This window comes from Lissotriton helveticus, chromosome 5_1 (assembly GCF_964261635.1).
Source record: "Lissotriton helveticus chromosome 5_1, aLisHel1.1, whole genome shotgun sequence".
In the NCBI taxonomy this organism is placed as follows: Eukaryota; Metazoa; Chordata; class Amphibia; order Caudata; family Salamandridae; genus Lissotriton; species Lissotriton helveticus.
The window spans coordinates 1,866,239,979-1,866,262,835 of NC_136065.1; the positions used below are offsets into that span (position 1 = coordinate 1,866,239,979).

General features: G+C 48.9%; 1 protein-coding gene and 1 long non-coding RNA gene across 3 annotated transcripts in view; one reads left to right on the plus strand and one right to left on the minus strand.

The window, feature by feature from the left end:
- BRCA1 (BRCA1 DNA repair associated) overlaps positions 1–22,857 on the plus strand; it is a 553,713-nt gene that overhangs the window by 365,478 nt on the left and 165,378 nt on the right. For both annotated transcript variants that reach the window (XM_078645314.1, XM_078645315.1), the window contains exon 16: positions 11,493–11,580. In XM_078645314.1, the coding sequence (XP_078501440.1) occupies positions 11,493–11,580 (88 nt within the window). The remainder of the gene's footprint in view (positions 1–11,492; positions 11,581–22,857) is intronic.
- LOC144755918 (uncharacterized) overlaps positions 1–22,857 on the minus strand; it is a 174,588-nt gene that overhangs the window by 137,713 nt on the left and 14,018 nt on the right. The gene's annotated exons all lie outside the window — the stretch shown is intronic.

Below are 22,857 nucleotides of genomic sequence, written 5' to 3' on the forward strand. Positions count from 1 at the left end.
TGTCCTCTGGTTGGATTAGTGTGCTTGTTATTGTCCTTAAGTCTCAGTGTCCGTGGAAGTGAGTTCAGTGACTATCTGTAGTGGTTGCCTGTGTTATAGTTTCGTCTTTGATAGCCGCTGCAGGTACAATTGTTTGGGTGGAAATTCAGGTCTTTTCATCTTCAGGGTTTCCAGATTGAACTGGATAAGCATTTAGTTGTTGCAATGGGTCCAATATATTTTGCCTTTTTTACTGTACCTAACAAATGTATTTCTGTTTTGAGGGTGAAGGGGATTATCTCCTCCTGCTAGTAAAGATTCACTTTTGGGAGGATGAGGACAGTGATTTACGTATGGTACTTTAGTGCAGTTCTGTAATTCCTTTCGTAAGTGAGATAATGGGGGAGGTTCCAAAGCATAAGGCATCAGTAGATGTTCTACAGTCAACTTTGTTGAGAAACTTCCCTGATGGTTTAGTCTAGATTATATTGCAGAGATCAGTTGCTAATTCAGGTTTATCCACCTGGGCAGCTGAACCCAAGTCCAGATTTCCAGATCAGAGATGAGTAGTTTGTAATTCTCTGCATTTCAAACAAGTTGGCCATGCCCTGTACTTTGACTGTATACTTGTTGCCCAGTTACTTGCTCTCTTCACCTTCCATTGCTGAAACAATAACACTGCTTCTCCAATTTAAAATGAAAATCAACAGTACCATTTGCAGCCTCAGGCAAAGTAGTTGGAGGTTTGAATTATTTGCTTTACCCAAGAATAGTTGCTGGTGAAATGAAGGGTAAGATTGGATAAAACAATTGACATCATTGAGATCCTTTTCTTTACAAAGGGAGTGCTTCTACCTATAATGATGTCCTCTTTGAATGAGATGCATTAATCAACATGTGCTGACATTTTATAACTGATTAATTTGAGCAAGTTGTCAGCCATATCTATCAAGGCCGTATCATCCGCATTTAAAATGTGTGAATTATGACCATTAATGGAATATCGATTGCTACTTCTGTAACTGGCTGCACAAGATTTTGAAATATGTTGAATCGAGGGGGGCCTGAAAATATACTTCCGAGCACCAGCTTTTGGATTGTAGCTGCCTACATGTGCTCCCCAGTCTTACTGACAGAAAATGGCTCCTGCATAGTAAATTTGTACCTGATATATTGCCTTAAGCAGTTCTGGGTCAGTACTCTATTAAGCTGGGCGGTACTCATTACAGATCTGTCCACAGTATCAAAGGCATTCAGAAGGCCGTGCACGTTATGAACTACCTTTGATCTTTCGTCAATCCTTGATCTTTGCCCACTTAGAATTCAGACATTGAAAATGAAGAACTGGTCAATGGAGCTCACTCAAGTTCTGAAGCCCACGTGTACATTTGGATAGTTCTGCGTGTAGTGTTTGTGTCATCTGCGCCGAAAGTGACGTGTAGTGCCTATTCAGGCACCACTCCAGCGCGCGGACGTCAATTCTTTACTTTCTGTGCCAGGCAGCACAGATTTGGGGAGAGCTACCCCCACTCCCACCCTTCATTTATTTTACTGTCTTTGTTCGACTTTTGAGACTGGTGTCCTGGTGTAGCCGGGTTGTCAACGTTGTAGGCTGAATTCAAGCACTGCAGTGCCAGTCACCAGCAAATGTCGGTGACGGACCCACACCTCGTTTGTCTCTGGTGTCTTGAGCACAACCATAACCCCAAGACTGATGTTGATTTGTAACGCCATACACTCCAAGGCCTTGAGGGAGTGAACCCTCAAGCACTTTACCCCTAGACACTACAACTGTTTTCATCCCAGAGAGGAATGTCCATGTAGCTGTCGTGAAGTCATAGATCTTTGTTGCAGTCAAAGTGGTTACAGTCTGTAAAGTCCCACAAGAAGAGAGTAAGAAGTTGGAGATACCTTCGACTTCACCCCATCTATCAAAGTCCTCCGACAAGATGAGGGAATGTTGTTACTCAACTCCTGGCCCCGCAGGTGAATCTGCTCCTGGGCTGTCTCTGCTCCACCCAGAGTTTCCAGGAGCTAGATAAACTCCTATTTGGGTGGCCTGCCCCGCTAGAGCACCTTTGGGCCCCTTGGGTTTGGGAGGGGTCCCTATTGGTTCCCCGCCAGCCGGTCCACTTTCAGCACCAGTTGGGCCTCTTGCTTCCAATGATGGAGCAGGATCGGCGGCCGTCGAGCCACCTCGACCTTCCCTGACACCGGTCCTGCTGTCGATGCTTCCAGCGCCGGCCTCATTCTTATCTCTGACACGGAGCCAGAGGGGCATTGACCGATGCAGCCTCCTGCACTGACTGGAGATATTCTCTCCAGGCCGGAGGCTGCGCCCTATTCATATGTACTGGGACTTGGGGAATATTGGTAGGAGCCACTGGACCCTGAAGATAACCAGTCTCAGACCCCTATATAGACTGGTGTGAGGATTTGGCGGATGACAGTGGACTGGATACCTCCTCAGATATGGGCTTGGTCTCTCCTACTGTGGCTACGGAGGAGGGAGCATCATTTGCTGTTGTGGTGAGGTTCTGGTCTTTAGTCTGCCCTCAGAGGCAGTCAAGACTAATGTCTTGACCAAGGTGCTTCAGCCAGAATTTACCCCTCAGAACTAATCCTCCCATTTAATGAAGTCTTCACAGATGTCCTGCTCAGGCCTGGTCCAAGCCCTGCATAGGGGCTCCTGTGAACAGGATTGCCCAATTTCCTCACACAACACCGTAACCTGGAGAGCTTGGTAGTCCAAGCCTCCACTTCCTGAGTAAAGCCTAGTGTATTCTCTACCACCCCAACGGACAGGGAATCCAAAAGGCTAGAAACCTTAGTCAAGAAACATTTTTCTTCCGCCAGACTGGCACAGCCGTCAGTGAACACCACGTGCCTTTTGGGCCGTTACTCCCATTCACTGTTGGATTCAGTTGTGCAGCTCCTGCATATGGGTCATGACTGGAAAGATACAGCTAATTTCACCGCCCTGTTGTACAGTTTATATTTTCTCATAAAAAACTGTGAGTTTGTTGGACAACTTAAATGTCAGAAATGTTCAAGACTGACTCCACGCATAGCATCTGGATAAGTTGGCCTCTGTCCTGTTAGCTCACATTGCACCATCTGTACCCTTAACCTGACAATGTAACAAATGGATTGTGCAACCTCAGAACATGACAACCCTGACTCCCCAAGGACATCGTGGTAACATATCTAGAAACCTTTGTTTGATTACTAATGCATGACCAAATGGATACACAAGTAATACACAACATGCAGTCTCAATATTTATTGAAGCATTGTGATTCTTGAGTAAAATACATGCACTGCAATAATCAATGGAAGGGAACAGAATTATATTATTACCATAACGAGAATGGTGAAAAAGATAAACACTCTAACATTTTGCTATTACAGAGAAGATATGCTTGCATATAAGTATAGATTGTACTCCTACCTATTACTTCCTAATCTACTGTGCCTAGGATGAGTAAGGCTGCCTGATCCCTGTAGAGTGATGTAACTCTGTTACCTGTGGGTAAGTGTCATCAGGCTGCCCGTCTTGGTGGACAGCTGGCCAGCATTCCTCGAATGAGGTATAACGGAATCGGTTGGTCTGGAATTCCAATATGGGGCGACCTCTCAGTGCCAGAGAAATGCTCCTCAGTCTAAACAAACATGTTATGGTGTTTATATAATAAACATCACGTATGTTGCCATGCTGCAGCCCGAGTCAGGTAGCTCTTGTTTATTCTATTGAGATAGCTCGGTCTCTGAACTGACTAAACAAATAACATTTTGCGTAGAGAACTAAGCCGTGGTACAGAATGTTTAAGCTATTTGATAATGTGGCTAAGAAGTGGAAATGTAAGCAAAGTTGGTTTCAGAGAAAACTATCCTGCGCAGGCACGCAAACGAATGAGTGTCAAAGGTCATCAAGTTTAAGAACGAAGGCCACTTAACAACGTGAGCATGTAAAATTTTGGTGTCTCTACCCCAGCCTTTAATGTGACCACATAACAGCCCGATGTGGACTGGACAAGACCAACTCTCTAGGCAGAGCGGTTTCTTCATTGGTGGCCTTGCGGTGCCATGCATGGCTGAGGATGACTGACTTTTCAGGGGGTGTCCAAGCTTTGCTTATGGGCATGCCCTTTGATGGCTCTTATCTCTTCTGAGATGAGGGGGGCTGGAGTGCTTCAAAAAAAGCAGCACCACGACCAGATACTTCGGCATTTTCATGGTCCGTCGCCAACCCCAGTCCTCCTCTTGCGGCCACAGAAAGGGGCTTCCAGCCATGTCTCTACCTGACCAGCCACAATTGCATGCAAGCTCCCCAGCCTCTGCTTGGCCGAGGATGCTCCCCCAGAGGCCCGTGGGTCGGCAGCCAGAAGTTGAGCCAGTTCACCAAACCCCTTGTCAGCTGCAGTCTCCAAGACTCCAAGCCCTCCACCCATCAGCAGGCAACTACCAGGAGGCCGGCTACTCTATCACCTGCACTATTATGGATCGATAACATCCGACCACTGCGTTCTCCAGATTGTCCAAAGGGGCTACTCCCTCCCCATTGTGATCACCCCGCCCCCACCCTTGCCACCCACCTGCGACACACTGATCAAGAACCATAACTCCTTACTTCGCCAGGAAGTGGCAGCTCTCTTAGCCAAAAGAGCCATAGAGAGGGTGCCGACAGAAGTAGGTTGTGGTTGTTATTCCCACTACTTTCTGGTGCCCACGTAGGACGGAGGCCTTCGTCGTATACTAGTTCAGCTCCCTCTCAATTTCGTCCTGAAAAATGAGAAATTCAGAATGCTCACGCTCGCTAAAGTTCTGTCTGCACTTGACCCATGAGACTTGGATGGCAGCGTTAGACTTGCAGGACGCATACTTCCACATTTCTGTCCTGCCTGCCCACAGGTGTCACCTGCAGTTTACTTTCAGTTTGTCGTGCTCCGTTTTGCCCCTACCATTCTCCCTCATCTGCAGAGATCAAGGGTGCCAGTCTTCCCCCTATCTTGACGACTGGATGTTGAAGACAGGTGCACCCCCAGGCAGTTGTCTCCCACCTCCAGACTACGGTAGACCTTCTACACTCGCTGGGATTCACTAACAACATGCCGAAGTCACACCGGACTCCCTCTCAGACACTCTTTCATCGGAGCTGTTCTGTACACAGTGCTGTTTCGGCTTATCCTCCTGAATGGCGAGTTCAGGATATGATACTGATGTTTCAGCCTCTATCCTGGGTTTCGGTGAGACTGGCTCTGAGGCTGCTGGGCCTCATGGCCTCTTGCATGCCCGCTGGCATATGCAGGCCCTGCAGTGGGACCTGAAGTACCAGTGGTCGCAGCATCAGTCAATCTCTATGACAAGGTCCAGATCTTGGAGGTTACTGCAAAAGATCTGTAGTGGTAGTTAACGAACCACGATTGAGTCAAAGGCAGGCCACCCTCTCCCTTCCCGAACCAGATCTGACTGTAGTGACAGACTAGTCATTCACAGGATGGAGTGACTGGTCTCCGGCGGAATCCAGTCGTCACATCAATCTGTTAGAGCTCTGAGTATTCTGGCTGGCATTGAAAGCATTTCTGTCCTCCATCAAGGGAAGGCAAGGGCAGTTGTTCATGGGCAACACCACCGATGTGGTATTGCAACAAGCAGGGTGGGGTAGGACCGTGGACCTTTTGACAAGAGGATCTGGAACTTGAACTTGGCAGGAACATCCGGGCATATCTTTGGTGGTTCAACACCTGGTGATCTCATTTTCATGCCACGGCAGACGAACTAAGCCGCAGATGCCTAGCATCCAGAGGTGGTGCAAGGTCTCTTTCAGCAGTAGGAAGAACGTTCGTAAGATCTGTTTGCTACAGCCAGGAACGTGCTGTAACGGCGCTTTTGCGCACTGGAGTTTCAAGGCGGCTCTGGCTGTATGCCACTTTTTGTCTAAAGTGGGGGTCCCGCAGCGCCGGTAGAGGCACACAGCCAGGGAGACGAATCCAGCTCCAGGAGGAGCCCCGCACTGATCCCCTGATTGACGCACGGGACTCCATTGCCCAGGAGCCCGTGCAGGACCAGCCCAGCAAGGAGGCACGCCCACCCGCCCACCGGCGCTCAAGAGACCTCGCCGGACCCGCTGGCGCGGGTACCGCAGCGCCGGTAGAGGCACACAGCCAGGGAGACGAATCCAGCTCCAGGAGAAGCCCCGCACTGATCCCCTGATTGACGCACGGGACTCCATTGCCCAGGAGCCCGTGCAGGACCAGCCCAGCAAGGAGGCACGCCCACCGGCGCTCAAGAGACCTCGCCGGACCCGCTGGCGCGGGTCCCGCAGCGCCGGTAGAGGCACACAGCCAGGGAGACGAATCCAGCTCCAGGAGGAGCCCCGCACTGATCCCCTGATTGACGCACGGGGCTCCATTGCCCAGGAGCCCGTGCAGGACCAGCCCAGCAAGGAGGCACGCCCACCCGCCCACCGGCGCTCAAGAGACCAACAGGCTGACGCAGCGCGGAACGCAGCGCGGGACCAACGCCGGGCTAAGCCCGGGCAAAGGGCGGGCCCTCTGTGGCCCTCAGTGGACCGATTAGGACGGGACAGGCCACCCCCCTTGTAACTTCTGCTAAAGGAGGTATAGTGTACACATATTATTTTTTGACTTTTTTCGGTAATATTACTATCTCCACTCTGATTATGCCCTGCACGGGGGGAACAAGCTCAGCTGCGCAAATGCACCAAACGATTACCACAAGCTCCCTGCCTACTGTTCATGTGATAGACATAAACTGTCCTTGTTACTCTCCATCTAGTACGTTATCTCCTCCATTAAATTCCCCAAGAGAGCATAACCTGTCCCTGTGGGATGAACTAAACAGTCTATGCAAAACAAAGTATGTCAGTTTGGATGCACCCTCTCTTGCCAAAGGCACCTGTACTATAAATACTAAAGGCAGCACACAGGAACCCCCCTTTTTATTGAACAAAGTCAATACACAAGCCTCTGTACTCCCATGGCTATTACCCGTCAAAAGAAAGCATGATGAGGACAATGCCGAAAGGACTCAATCCAAATTCCATAAACCATCTGTAAGACCCGCATGGTCTGTTCATAATCTCCCTATCACCATGGAGACTGATGTCAAACTGGATGAATCAATATCTTATTCCCAGATCCCCCTACTGACTCAGATTGAACAGCTTGTTAAAACCATCATTTCCCCACTAACAGAAAAAATCAACGCTATAGGAGAAAGGCTCTCGGGTCTAGAGAATAAAATCACGGCTATCCTGAAACCCATCGACACTTCAGCAACATCGAACCGACCCCAGCCATCTACCACTTTCCCAACAGCTAAGCCAACTGCCATCCACAAAAGCATGCAAGTCGCTCTACAATCCCCTAAAATCCCAGATTCAACTACTCCCAAAGCTCCTTTCAAACCTGTTCTACCAAGGCGCTCAGAGGTTAAGACAGTACGCAAAGTACCACACATACACCTCCCGCCAGAAGCCGCGCCATATGTGTCCGTCCTCTCAGGAGTACCAGCACTTGCGATGGGAAAAGCTGAAAGACAGCAGGATCTATTGAATAAAGTTATATTCTGGATGGGAAGAAATAGACCCCTACCACCGGACAAAGACGGCGGAATCCTGAGTGTGAGAAGGGTGGGCTGGTTGGGTCCACTACCAAAAAACATTTCAGGGGACTTGGTACTGGTTAGATTCAGGAACCGGAACATCGCACCTTACTTAAGATCTTGTCCGCCCCAAGAAGGGGATGGCCCAATACATATTTGGGATCTACTTGATTTTTATCCCTGTATGCCAAATATTCCCCGGTTAGGACCAACAATAGTCTACCATCACGCGTTGGGTGGAGAAGTCCAGGTACCCAGTGGTATTAGTTTTTCTGTTTCCAACAGATTTGATCCATTGTACAACTGTCGCAACTTTTGAGTCTACTTATCATAAAGGACAAACCCGTGTATCTTTACTCCAGATAGGGATAAACCCCTTGAATAATATGTTACACTACTGAACTCTAAGGTTGGGGTTATGTCTTTTTTGAAATTGAAGCTATGTTATTCTTGAATGTACATATTTATTTTTAATGATTTTCTTTTTTTGTACTCTTTTATGATTTTAAAAAACAAAATCGAATAAAGCATTTCAAACCGTCTAAAGTGGAGCTCAGGCCGCCTATATGCCTTTTCACCCACACCTCTCCTGCCCAGAGTTCCCAAGAAGATTAGGAATCACTGGACCCAAGTCATAGTTGTGGCTCTGGGCTGGGCTTGGAGAATTTGGTATCCCGAACTGTTGAGCATGGACATCGGTCCTTTGATCAGATTGCCCCTTCAAGAAGATCTTCTGTCGCAGCAACAGGGGCGGGTTTTCCACCTGAACCTGTCAACGCCACGCCTTCATGCATGCAGATTGAGGGGTGACAGTGGACCGCTTTCGACCTTCCACCTGAAGTCTGTAATCTCATCTAGACAGCCAGACGTCCCTCCACCAAGATGGTATATGCCTGCCATTGGAACAAATTTGTGGTACGGTGCACAGATAAACAGGTTGACCCCTCCCCTCTATCTTTCTGCCATCTCCTCATTTCTGCAATCAGCCATCCCTGTTCAAATCCTCTATTGTACATATTTTTTGCAAGGTCTCCGATACAGGTTCCCTCCTTCACCATTTATCATACCTCAGTGGGACCTACATTTAGTTCTCACTTTTCTCATGTGCGCTCCCTTTAAGCTGCTATACAACTATCCTGTCACCTTACCATCAAAGCGGCCTTTCTGGTGGCCATAACATCTGCCTGGAGGGTCAGTGTGCTCCAGGCTGTGTCCGGGTAGATGTTGAGGTATGGAGGCTTAGATGACAATCTCCTTCGCACTAGGGCTTACTACCTTCCAAAGGTGATCACTCGCTTTCATGTAGGCCAATCCATCACCCTGCCTACCTTTTTCACTCCGCTGCATCCCTCTAAGGAAGAGGAGCGACTTCAACTGGACCCAAAATTAGCATTGCCGTTCTACCTTGACTGCAGAAAGGAGTTCCGGGAGGACAACCAACTCTTCGTGGGGTATGTCTGAGACAAGAAAGGGACAATCTCCCAATGGATCGTGCTCTGCATTAAAATCTGCTACGTATTGGTCAAGAAGCAACCCCCAGAGTGTTTGCATGCTCATTTCACCAGAGTGGAGGCTACGCCCACTGCATTAGCATGCATCAGTATCAGTCTTGGACATCTACCTGGTATCGTTGTGGGCATCTCTGCACACGTTCACTAAGCACTAGTGCCTGGACAGTGAGGTCTGTTGGGATGGCCACTTTGTGTGTTCGGTCCTGCAGGGTTTATGGTGTGAAATTATTTCGCAGACCCACTCCAGAGAGGTATTGCTTGAGTAATCATTCTGAGGGAAAGAATCTGCGGCTAGAAGTCTCGATCAGATGAATAAGCTACTTACCTTCAGTAACACCTCATCTGGTAGGGTATCTGGCTGCAGATTCCTTACCGACTCACCCATCCTCCCTGCTCTCCAAACGGATTTCTTGGGACAGGGTTTTTCCCCTTCAATGGCCCTAGTTTTACAACTCAATGATCAGCGTTCTTCATGGCTCTGCGCTCTTTACATGGAAAGTTGCAAAAAGAAACGGACGTTAGCACTCAGTGGCACCTATAAAGGCATTGCACACCTCGCTTCTGGTACCGATGAACAGCGCGCCACCTACTGGTTTGCAAGGGTACTGTTCATAATTCCGGATCCAATGTGACGCCCTGGGGATAATTCTATGGTAAGGAATTTGAGGCTAGATAGTGTCTACCGGATAAGTCATTACCGAAGGTAAGCAACATGCTCATCAGAAAGTGTGAGCACTCTACCATGTGGCACTATAAAATGCACAGAAGGGAAAGCTGATGATAGAGATTGCAGTGGACAGAAATGAAACTACCAACATAGAATCGATTAGACATCCAGATGTAAGGTAGATCACACTGTTGTGTGCAGATAGGGTGGGATTCTTTCCATTCAAGGCCTGCAGGTCGAGACTGCATGTGATAACTAATTCATAATGCAAAAACTTGAGCCGATCTGTTTTTTTAATATACATGCTCTTCTTCGCAGACGGCAATTTTAACTTGAAAGTTCCATCTCCAAAGTAAAGTTCTCAACTCTGATCCCAGCATGGCCACAGCACACAACCTTTATCAGTAGATGTAGACTTAAAAGCATCCCGTACCTTGATTTTCAGTAGTGCGTTACCCTGCAAGCTGGGTGCTTAGCAGGAACTGGGTGAATAGCATCTCCTACCGGCACAGACCAGATTGGGTTCTGCAGACATTGCTCCTTGTTATGTGGCAGCATGTATGCTGGAAGGTGCTCTCCAGCAAGTTCCTCTGGATGGGCTCCACAGTGCTTCCCCCACTGGTGGCATTCACCAACACCTCTACTATTCAGTGAACAAGTTCCTATGCACCCAGAGATTTAGTGTGTGGTATCGGGTATAAAATGCCTATTGTTCTCCCAGGTTACATTATATGAAGTGCTGTAAGCCTCAAAACAAATGTGTCCAAATTGTTCAGCAGTAGAGCCATCCTTATGGCCAAATTTACCTAAACTCTGTTGCTGATGGAACAGAGACTTTTGCACCGTTTACTGTAGTACTGGTTACCTGATTGTCTGTTGGTTTTATATTTGTACAGGACTGATATCCGATTATGTCACCTCCCTTACTACCGTTTACTATTTTGTACCCAATAGTTAGTCTAACCACCTTATGGTGGCCCCTACCCCTTGTTTCCCGTAAGTTTTAAGTACGAGGTAAAAGCCATCCTAATGGCCTAAGCTCACCTGATCTTTATTGTTGTTGGATCAAAGACTCTGCACCGTCTTGTATTATTAGTCACTTGTTCGTGGACTGATATCATATTTGCACATGATTGCTATCCTATTATGCTACTATATTGTACCTAATAGTGTTTTAATCACCCTCCTGTTGCCCCTACCCCGGTCTCTGTAAAGCGCTCTGATATCTGCAAAGATCTTGTTCGCGCTATATAAAACTTTGAATAATAATAATAAGAGGTCTATAAAGCATTGAATACACTGGGTGGAGAAAACTCTTTTGGTCCCCCACCGCTCCGGACTGTTCTCTTCCAATTAACTTCCCCTCTTGAGGATCATGGGATCATCTCCATTTCCTACTGTGTGGTCTCAGCATTGCATGTTTCTTTGGGAAGTGTAATCAGCTTTTATACCTGTTGATTGTAGCAAATAAATGGCCTCAGTCTGCACGTAGCGGGAGGTTTTTTTCATTTTATTTAGAAATATCCGCTGCTCCATCTCTGTTCCCAGGAAGCATGCACTCGACCATAGGAAGAGAACAAAAGCCACTGAAAGAGCATGAGTCGGTCGGGAGAGGGATATGTTTGAGTTGATTTTATTAGAGACAGAGTGCTGCTCCAATGCTTGAACAAGAAGAAAGTCTAACTTTGCGTTTTTTCTTTTTCTTTCAGCTCCTAGTACAGAAATTTGCCAGCAAAACCCAGAGCACTTTATCTCATCAAATCACTGAAGGCACTACCCATGTCATAATGAAAACAGGTACCTAGTTTGAGCAATGTATTCTTGTCTATGAACTATAAATATAGATTGTCCTACACTCACTCAGCTGCAAGTTCAGTTTATATCTTAACATAAACTCTTAGACACAAATTGGAAGGAATACATGTAAATGCTGTGGCGAAGCAGCATGTTTCAAGAGTACATAATCTTCTGATGCCGGCTAGTGAACGGTGGCTTTCAGGGTCAAGAACCCTTCAGTGAAGTTGGTACTTTTTGCATTAAGGAATTACTTTACCTTCTGATCTAGTAACCCAATGGCCCCTGTCCTAAAGAACAGAAACAGGGCCGGCATTTTCACTGTGATTGGCTTGATCCAGCTGAACTCCTTATGAGCATATCTGGAGTATAACAAAGAAGACCAATGACTTAGCCAAACATTGCAACTTCATGGCAAGACCATGTATCATGATATTTATCACATAAGCTCCTTGTTTCTGAAAGCTATTCTCCAAAGGGTATGCATCATCAATGCCCAGCTATTGTTTGCTGAAAATAGCTAGTGTACACGTAGGGTGTCCAACGTATGTCTGAAAGGACTGGATCTATGTCCTAATGTCCAACTTGCTACTGACTATGAATTTGCTAAAAACTAGAGCCAGGTCTCTTAGACTAATGTTGGACGCTTTGAGGCTTTTTCCTTGATCAAATATTTATTTGAAAATGTCGGAAGAAACCAGTGTGTTTGTGTGTATATAATAATTCACAGTTTAGAAATTGGAAATATTCCAAGTATTTATCATGATTTGTTTTCTAGAGTATACTTAGACAAGAGAATAGAGATATAAATAAATTGAGGAGTGACTGCCATTTTTAAAGGCAACTTGTCATTGTCTCCTATGAGAAGTGTGAGAGCAGAAATCTTAGCACTGTAGATCTTCATCTTGCCCCAGAATTCATAAGAATTTAGTAATTTATACATCACCTTGTTATGATGTTGACTTTATGCCTACTTTATTGGAGTATCAATCTAAAGTTGATGGGGTTTTAGATCTTGCATTGCTTGTTAGACATTCCAGTTTTTTCATTGATGATCCATCAAACTTCCACTAATATTTTTAAATATTAGGGTCAACTAGAATTTGACAAAACATTACCTGTTCCACTTCTAGCAGAGGACACAAGTTAACTCAAATCTTTTTAAATATCCTGTGGATATTATACTAGGATCACCTTTGTCCTCAAATCAGGCAATCATTGGCTTTACTATTGCAACAAAATAACTGACATCAGCTAGCATCATTTGAAAAATGGTGTCTGTGTCCCATTCAAACAGTTGCATTAGGATGGGATCCCAGATACCAACTCGTATGTCCTCATGAGATTATCTGCATATCCTCAAGCACAGATGACCTGAAGACCCTAAAAAAATCATGACTAATGAGTGGCAATTATTTCCGAACATATTGAAGGAGTATAGATAGGGTCTCATAATGAATACCTTTACAGCAGGATACAGCCTGGCATTGCAAAAGAAAGAAGGTTGCTTCTGATACATGGCTGGATCTTTTCCTGACTGCTTCCACTCTGCCTGTACCACTCTCCTTTTCCGTTTTGTTATCCCTAGAACAAAACACTTGTAATACAATGAGAGCTGTTTTTCAATCTAAATCTTTTATCAGTGTGTCCATCATAAGGGCCATCACGCCTGATCTTAGTTTATCTTGGCTTAAGTGCTCTGATTTAGTAGTCTGTCAAACATCCCAGTTTACATCAGTTGAGAAAGTAGGTCGGCCCAGGAATGTCAACCCAATAGATTTCATCTATATAGCATTACCAGAGTGCATACTGTCATATTTCCCAGAACTACAAAAACACTTTTTGGGGAGCAATTTTATATCTACCAGTCCTTCTTGTGTAAAGCTAGTCCATAGCTTAGGTGATTACGTAACATTTATTGACATGCTTAAGTCAGCACAGTCTTGATATTTGCCAACAGGAATTTGTCTAAGTTCTAAATCACTGTATTTGACAGACAATATCTGATGACTTATGTACTTAGGACATCAAACTGTGCTGGTATTTACATTCTTTTCCTTATGTTTTGGCACTAGCCACTACTAAGTGCCCTTGGAAAGTTAATGGTAGTAATGGGGTATGTACTTGAAATGGATTCTCATTCTCTAAAAGCAATAAACCACAGTTCAACTGACCCATTTACTTTTCAACATTTAGCCACAGACATCTTTAGCCTTCTGTTGCTAGTGTAATGAGATTAGTACAGGCTGACCGCATAAGGTGAATGGTTACACTGTGCAATTTGCATTATGTAATTGTTAATGTGATGGATAACATAATTACTACAGTCAATTTAATGTTCCCTATTTCACATGCATGATCTAATGATGCTACCCTTTTCCTACTACGTGTATTACAGGCATACACTTAATTTAAGCTTATTTCACTTCAATACACTACAAACTAGACATTTTATCTCTGTGACTTTGTGTAGGTCTAGCTTGACAGAGCTGCTGTATGTATACCTATTATACTTGTTTTTTTAATATCTACTTAGAGTGGGCTTTGGCTCCTCCCAGAGGAGTATTTATATCTCACCTCATGCTTTCCTGTTGGTTGTTTGGTGTATCTTCCTCCTCCTATGCATTGCAATATAAAGAGGCACTACTTTAAAACTCAAACGTAAACCGAGTAGTTACCTACTAGTTTCGTTGTCATCTATACATGTATGCATCATTTACAAAGCAATTTGAGTCATGACCCATATTTTCCCTGCATTGGCAATCCATAGACTGATAAACGTGGAGTGGCAAAGCAAATAGGCCTGGCTCTCAGAATGATATTATGTAGGATAACTTGATTTGGTCAGAGTCTGCAAACGTCTCCAAGATTTTATTATATCTTGCACCCTGTAGGTAATTGGGTTTCTGGTTGAGGGGGGCGAATCCTTACTCAAGCAAGAACGACAATCCTTGTCAGGGTGGAGTCACAAGCAATCCCTGTGCTCAACCCTCTAGTAGCGTGAAGCAGGCAGGCTTAACTTCGAAACAATGTGTAAAGTATTTATGCAGCTTTTCAACCAGCAATAAAGCAAAAACACAATGCAAGAAAAATCCCACACTATGTTAGAAAAATAGAGTAAGTTTAATATATTCAACAAGAATAAAACCAAAAAAATCCAATCAGTAGAACCAGATTTTTCAAAACATTTTGTTAAAAATAGCTCCAAAAAACACAGAGCGCCTACTGTAGCGATCTGGTCGCACTGGACCAGAACAAATTCACAAGTTCAGGCCAACCGCGACAAAGCTCTGGCTGACTACAGGGGCAGTTAGGCTTGCTGAACAAGAGTAACATAACTCTTGATTGCAGAGTCCCACGGGAGAATGCGCCACAAAGGTCCTAGTCAGAGATGCATTGCACAGCACTGTTGTGAGGGATTGCGATGCGAGGTCCTGCTTTTTCAAGGATGCTGTTGATGAAGGGGCTTTCAATGTTATGTCCTGCGACAGTGCGACTGGGATCCATCGTGCACAGACTGGTTCCCGAAGAGGTTGCTGGGTTTGAAATGCAAAGTACTGTCATCGTTGAGGCTGGCATCTACAAGAGGCTTGCGACAGGAGGGTGTGCTTCAAGGACGTGCTGCACAGTGGCAGTTCCAATGTGGCTGCAATAAAAGTCCACACAGCAGAGGAAATTAGTCGATTCAGCAGGATCCACAGATGAGATGGCAGAGCCCCTTCAGGCCCACTTCCAAGGGTCGGGACTGAGGTGGCCCACTTGGCAGAGTAGAACTCACAGATGGCATAGTCCAGTTGCTAGGTTCAAAGTTGTTGGAACCTTCTGTCCTTGAGGCTCTTGTCAGGAGGCCAACTAACTAGCCCTTGTAGTCACTGTGCTGTCCTTGGTTCAACAGATGCAGGTCCAGTCCTTCTTACCCAGGCAAGTACAGCAAGGTAGCAGTCCAGCAGAGTGGCATTCCTTTCAGTAGTACAGTAGTACTTCCTGACAGAGTCTTCCACAGGTCCAAAAGTTGGCAGATGAGTTGGTGTCTGAGCTCCAATACTTATAGCTGGTGCCCACATTGAAGCAGGAGAAGCTTCCAGAGATTTCCACCCCAAGAGATGTTTGGAATTTCCTGCCTCCCTGTCCTGCTTCTAGCTTGTCTGGGGTCACAGAAGACTAGTAGTAAACCTTTTGTGAGTGTGCTCCGGCAAATCCATTGTGGTGTTCAGGTGTGGTGGGTGACAGCTCATCTCTCTCGTTAACTCCGTCTGCCGTCCTGCCAACACCTACCTCCCCTTTGTCTCACTGCCTAGGAGTAATACACCCAGAGTACTGCTGGCTACACTTAGTCATGTGACCCAGGAACAGGTTGCAGGCACCAAATGGTTATATCTGAAAGAGACACGTTAGTATTAGATTCCTTACCTTAGAATATCCCCAGGCGTCAGACTGGATCCGGAAATTTTTGCGTAGCAGTGCCCTTGCGCGTCGGTAGGCGTCGTCTGCGGCTCCGCGTCCGTCGTGGGCGCCGTGATGATGTCGTCGGAGTACTTAGACTCCGCCTCAGCGTGCTGACGTCAGTTCTTCTTTTTTCCGCGCCAGCAAGCGCAGATCTGGAAAAAGCAGTAACCCTAGTCACTTTTTGACTAACTTTTTTGATCCTTTTTGATCCTATTTCGAGTCTCTCGACTCCGACACGGTGCCTTAGGGATGCCCGGCTTCAAACCTTGTGACGATTGCAACCGGCTGATGTCGGTCACGGATCCTCACCGCGTCTGTTTGTCGTGTTTGGGCGTGGACCACGACGACAAGGCCTGCTCCGACTGCCGGGTCCTCTCTTCGAAAGCCAGGTGGGAGCGGTCCCGTAGGCGCCTCGAACTCCGGCAGTCAGCCCCGCGCCGTGAGAGGTCCCGATCCCATGGGAGGTCGAGGGACAGGTCGCGAGCTCGGAGCCATCACAGCTCCGAGAGTAGGCCGCACTCCTCCGGGTCGAAGTCGTCGTCAGGTAAGAGGCACAAGAAGTCCAAGCGGCGTCATCGCTCCTCGGACTCCCCCCGACGCTCGCGCGATGCGGCCGGGGGTTCGGGTGACACCGCCCATGCGGCTCCGTCGGAGTCGCGGGCGCCGCGTGCAGCCCCACACCCTCCGGTCCCTGGGCTGAACGCGACGCCGGAGGAGGTCGAGCGCTTCCTCATGGCCATGAGGAAACTCTCTCCTCCGACGGGCTCCGCGGTGCCTTCGGGGATAGCGGACCCGTCTGGGGGCCCTAGCGGGTCGGCGGCTCCGGCCCCGACGCCGTCTGGTGCTTTGGCCCCGACGCCTTCGGGCCCGGCGCCGCAGGTCCCCATTATCCAGACGCTGCCGGTGCCTTCGGGCCCGGCGCCGAGGGGTCCAGTTGTTCCGACGCCTCCCCGGCGTCGGACCCTCAGGTGTCGCCTCCGGCGCCGGCCTCGGGCGGCGCCGTCCCCGGTTCCACCTTCGTTCCTGTTTCCGGCGTCGGGACGGCCCCGATGGGCGCCGCTCCAGACGCTGGTTGGAGAGTTCCCTCTCTACGATCAGGCCCCATTGGATGAGAACCCTGAATTTCAGGAGATGGGTGATGAAGAGGACTGGGAGGGGTCGGAGGACCCTCTGACCAGGGAGTGTCAGTCTCATGAGGACTGGACAGGAGACCTTGGGGAGGCCAGTGGCCTGGACACCTCTCCAGACACTGGTTTTGTCTCCCCTCCTTCCGTGGCATCGGAGGAGGGGGCAACTTATAGTGTGGTGCTGATGAGGGCTGCCAAGGCCTTGGGCCTTGAGCTCCCCGTCGCGGCCGTGAGGACTAACCTCCTCACTGAGGTCCTTAAACCGCAGTCAAGCTCGGCCGAGCCTCTGCTGCCCTTTAATGAGGCCTTGACCGACGTTCTTCTGGGCACTTGGTCCAAGCCCGCTACCGGTTCGCCCGTAGATAGGAACGTGGCCAGACGCCACCGCCCAGCCCCGGGCGACCCATGTTTCCTGTCCTCCCACCCTACCCCCGAGAGCCTGGTCATCCAGGCCTCCAATTCCCAGACCGCATTCCCGTCCGCCCCCCCGGACCGGGAATCCAAGAGCTATGACCAGTATGGGAAGAAGATCTTCTCATCCCTTAGCCTCGGCCTGCGGTCTTCTAACACCGCCTGCCTCTTGGGACGTTACACCCACTCTGTGTGGGATAAGGTCGCGGAAGTGCTGCCAGAGTTGGAGGTACGGGCCAAACTCGGCCAAGCCCTTGTGGAGGGCCGGGATGCAGCCAAGTATTCCATCCGGTGTGGGCTGGATACCACTGACTCGCTGGGTAGAGCGATGGCAATGACGGTGGCGGTCAGACGCCACGCCTGGCTGAGGTCCGCCAACTTCTCGGCAGATGTCCAGAACACGCTTATGGACATGCCGTTCGATGGCCGTCGCCTCTTTGGCGACAAGGCAGACCATGCGCTTGAGCGTTTTAAGGACTCCAGGGCTACGGCCAAGTCCTTGGGCCTCTCGGGCCAGCGCCAGCAATCGGCTGCCTATCACTCCTTTCGTGGCCACGGAAGGGGTGCGCCCACACGTGCCGCCAGCCACGCACTGCAGGGCAATACCCAACGCGGTGGCGGCCGTGGGAACCGCCGTCCAGGTGGTCGGGGGCAGCGGCGAGGTCAGTCCACACCTTCCCCCGCAGCATCCGCCTCTAAACCCTCCTAGTCCGTGCTTTCAGGCCCATGTGTCGCCTGTGGGAGGCAGGGTTCGCCATCACCACCGGCGCACTGTCACGTCGGACAGGTGGGTGCTGCAAATCGTCCGAAGGGGCTACTCCCTCCCCTTCGAGGCGACTCCTCCAGCCATGCCACCGCAGAACCACCGTGTATCGGGGGATCACTTGCGACTTCTGCAAGAGGAAGTTACGGCCCTCTTGGCCAAGGGGGCCATCGAGCGCGTTCCTGGGCCAGAAGTAGGGTGTGGTTGCTACTCCCACTACTTTCTGGTACCCAAGAAGGGCAAAGGGGGCCTACGCCCTATCTTGGACCTACGGAACGTCAACGGCTTCCTCCGGAAGGAGAAGTTCAAGATGCTGACACTGGCTCAGGTCCTGGCTGCCCTGGACCCAGGAGACTGGATGGTAGCGTTGGACTTGCAGGACGCTTACTTTCATATCCCCGTCCTGCCTGCCCACCGGCGCTACCTGCGGTTCATGGTGGGCCACGAGCACTTTCAGTTTACCGTGCTCCCCTTCGGCCTTACCAGCGCCCCACGGGTGTTCACGAAGGTGATGGCGGTGGTCGCAGCTCATTTGCGCAGGTTAGGGGTTTCAGTCTTCCCCCTACCTCGACGACTGGTTGTTGAAGGCGGGCTCGCCCCAGACGACGGTAGACCTCCTGCACCAGCTGGGGTTCTCCATCAATGTGCCGAAGTCACACCTGTGTCCCTCTCAGAAGCTCCTCTTCATCGGAGCGGTTCTGGACTCGGCGCGGTTTCGGGTTTATCCGCCCGAACAGCGGGTCCGGGATATTCAGGCTCTGATTCCCATCTTTCAGCCGTTATCCCGGGTTTCGGTCAGGTTGACGCTGCGGCTTCTGGGGCTGATGGCCTCCTGCATCCTACTGGTGCATCACGCCAGGTGCCGGATGCGGGTTCCGCAGTGGGACCTGAAGTTTCAGTTGGCCCAGCATCAGGGCTACCTATCCGACCACGTCCTGATCTCGGAGGGCACTGCGAGACAGCTGCAGTGGTGGCTTACGGACCGCGATTGGGTCAGCGGCAGATCCCTCTCCCTTCCCCAACCGGAGCACGTAGTTGTGACGGACGCGTCCCTCCAGGGCTGGGGAGGCCACATGGGAGAGGCGGAGATCAGAGGCCTCTGGTCTCCGGCGGAGACCCGGCTCCACATCAACCTGTTGGTGCTCAGGGCGATTCGTCTGGCACTGAAGGCATTCCTCCCCTCTGTCCGGGGGAGTGTAGTGCAGGTGTTCACGGACAACACCACCACCATGTGGTACAGCAACAAACAAGGCGGGGTGGGGTCGTGGATCCTTTGTCAAGAGGCTCTTCGCCTTTGGCAATGGCTGGAACGCCAGGGCGTGACCCTGATGGCTCAACACCTGGCAGGTTCTCTGAACGCCAGGGCGGACGAGCTCAGCCGTCGGTGCATGATGGATCACGAATGGCGTCTGAACTCGGACGTGGCGCAAGGCCTCTTTCAGCGATGGGGAGAGCCTTGGTTAGATCTATTCGCCACTGAAGAGAACGCGCAATGTCATCAGTTCTGCGCGTTGGAATTTCCAAGGCGGCACTCGCTCTGAGACGCTTTTCGTCGCGAGTGGAGTTGCGGTCTGTTGTACGCCTTTCCGCCTATACCACTTCTGCCCAGAGTGCTGAAGAAGATCAAGCGCGACCGGGCCCAAGTCATCCTTGTGGCTCCGGACTGGGCTCGAAGGTACTGGTATCCAGAGCTACTCAGTCTGTCAGTCGATCCCCCGGTTCGTCTGCCTCTTCAGGAGGACCTTCTGTCGCAGCAGCAGGGGACGGTCCTCCACCCGAACCTGTCCAGTCTCCACCTCCATGCTTGGAGATTGAGCGGCGACAGTTGAGGCCATTTGACTTGCCTCCTGAAGTCTGTAACATCATTCTGGCAGCCAGGCGTCCCTCCACAAAGTCGGTGTACGCCTGCAGGTGGAACAGATTTGTGGCATGGTGCACAGCAAAGGCTGTGGATTCTCTTTCTGCCCCTCTTTCTGAGGTTCTTCTCTTCCTTCTTTCTCTTGCGCAGCAGGGCTCTGCTCTGGGCACTATCAAGGGCTACCTTTCTGCCCTTTCAGCCTTTCTCAGGCTACCTGATCAGCCTTCTTTGTTCAAGTCCCCTATTGTAAACAGATTTCTTAAGGGCATCAGTCACACGTTTCCTCCCGTTCCGTTTGTGATGCCTCAGTGGGACTTGAACCTGGTTTTAACATTCCTGATGTGCGCTCCCTTTGAGCCACTTCACAACTGTCCTCTTCGCCTTCTGACTTTGAAGACAGCTTTCCTGGTTGCCATCACCTCTGCCAGGAGAGTGAGTGAGCTCCAGGCTCTTTCTTGTACTCCACCTTTCCTTTCCGTCCATCCGGACAAAGTGGTGCTTCGTACCAAACCTTCTTTCCTGCCCAAGGTTGTCACGGCCTTTCACATCGGGCAGTCTATCACCTTGCCAACCTTCTTTCTGCCACCGCATCCCTCTAAAGAGGAAGAGCGGCTCCACCGTCTGGACCCAAAACGTGCGCTCTCATTCTACTTGGATCGCACAGGACAGTTCCGGGTGGATGACCAACTCTTTGTTGGTTACGTGGGCGCTAAGAAGGGGAAAGCGGTGCACAAGAGGACCATCTCCCGGTGGATCGTCCTGTGTATCCAGGCATGCTACTCCTTGGCTAGGAAGGAGCCCCCGGTTGGACTGCGGGCTCATTCTACCCGAGCGCCGGCGACTACCACTGCCCTGGGCAGGGGTGTGCCCTTACAAGACATCTGTCAGGCAGCTACGTGGGCATCGCTGCACACGTTTGCAAGACACTACTGCCTGGACAGTCAAGTCCGGAGGGATGGCTTATTTGGCCGTTCAGTCCTCCAGGACTTTCTGGTGTGATTATTGGTTCGCAGACCCACCACCGGGGTTGGTATTGCTGGGGTATCTATTCTAAGGTAAGGAATCTAATACTAACGTGTCTCTTTCAGATGCACAAGTTACTACTTGTGTAACGATATATCTGTAAGAGACATTAGTTAGTATTAGATTCCTTACCGACCCACCCATCCTCCCCGTTCTGCGAACCAATATCTAGGGTTAGGGTTGTCCCCTTCAGGGCTCTAGTTTCAATGGCACCAGTGTTTGTTTTTAACATGGCTCTGCGTTTCTGGCGCGGAAAAGCTGTGTCTAAGAACTGACGTCCGCACGCGGAGGCGGCGTCGAAGTACTCCGACGACGTCATCACGGCGCCCACGACGCCGACGACGGACGCGGAGCCTCAGACGACGCCTACCGACGCGCAAGGGTACTGCTACGCAAAAATTTCCGGATCCAGTCTGACGCCTGGGGATATTCTAAGGTAAGGAATCTAATACTAACTAATGTCTCTTACAGATATATCGTTACACAAGTAGTAACTTGTGCGACAAGAAAATGGCAACTTTCTATAGTGAAAAATGAACGTAAGAGTTTTTTTCACTATCCGGACATGTAAACTTAATAGTACATGTCCAATTATTTTTTATACGTTGCACCCTGCCTTGTGGGCTGCTTAGGGCCTACCCTAGGGGTGACCTATGTGTATTAAAAAGGAAGGGTTAGGCCTTGGATGAGTTTGCAGGTCGAAATGGCAGTTTAAAACTGCTCACACAGGCTGCAATGGCAGGCCTGGTACATGTTTAAAGTGCTCCTTAAGAGGGTGGCACAATACGTGCTGCAGGCCCACTAGTAGCATTTAATTTACAGACCCTGGGCACATGAAGTACCACTTTGCTAGGAACTTACAAGTAAATTTGGACCTCGGAGGACCTATTATTTTCAAGAGATATCCTAAGAAACTGTTGAACCTTGACAATGCAATGGTGGTCCCCTGGTTACGTTATGTTAAAGAAACTTTTTATAAGATATGCCTTGAAGATTTTTATGATAACCCGGAGTCTATTCAATCCAATATGAAAATGGGCATTAAAAACGCTTATCATAATGTTTTAAGCTTGTCTAACCAGGTCAGTGACACGTTGGATCGTGCACTTTTAAATCGGCAGCAATTTTATTTGTCTTTTACCACCCAGGTCCATTCACGTTTTCTAATGACTAGATTTTGTTTAAGCACACTGCACTTTCTTGTGGCTTTTCCGAAACAGGGGGGTTGGTGTTAGAGACTTCCCCCCCTGTCCATGTAACAATGTAGCCCCGCAGAGCACAATGCACCTTATGCTTTTTTGCACACTATACAAAGACCCAAGAGCCAGTTTTATTAAGCCTATTTTAAGGGGTATTCGTCCCTGTTCTTACAAAGAGGGTTTTAACTATTTGAGGTTGTTATCAATTGTTGGTTGGTTGATAGCTTTATTTCGATATGCATATATCATAAAAGCATTACACAAAGATATATAAAATAGCACATCGTAAAACATAGACTGTACATTAAAAACATCAAGTAAAAATGACTATTAGACATAATAAATAAAATTAAAAAGACATTAAATCGATATAGACAGTCTTTTTGAGCGGATCAACCAGGCCCATTTTAAAAATTTAGAAACAGCACAAACAATGGGAGGAGCTGTGTCAGT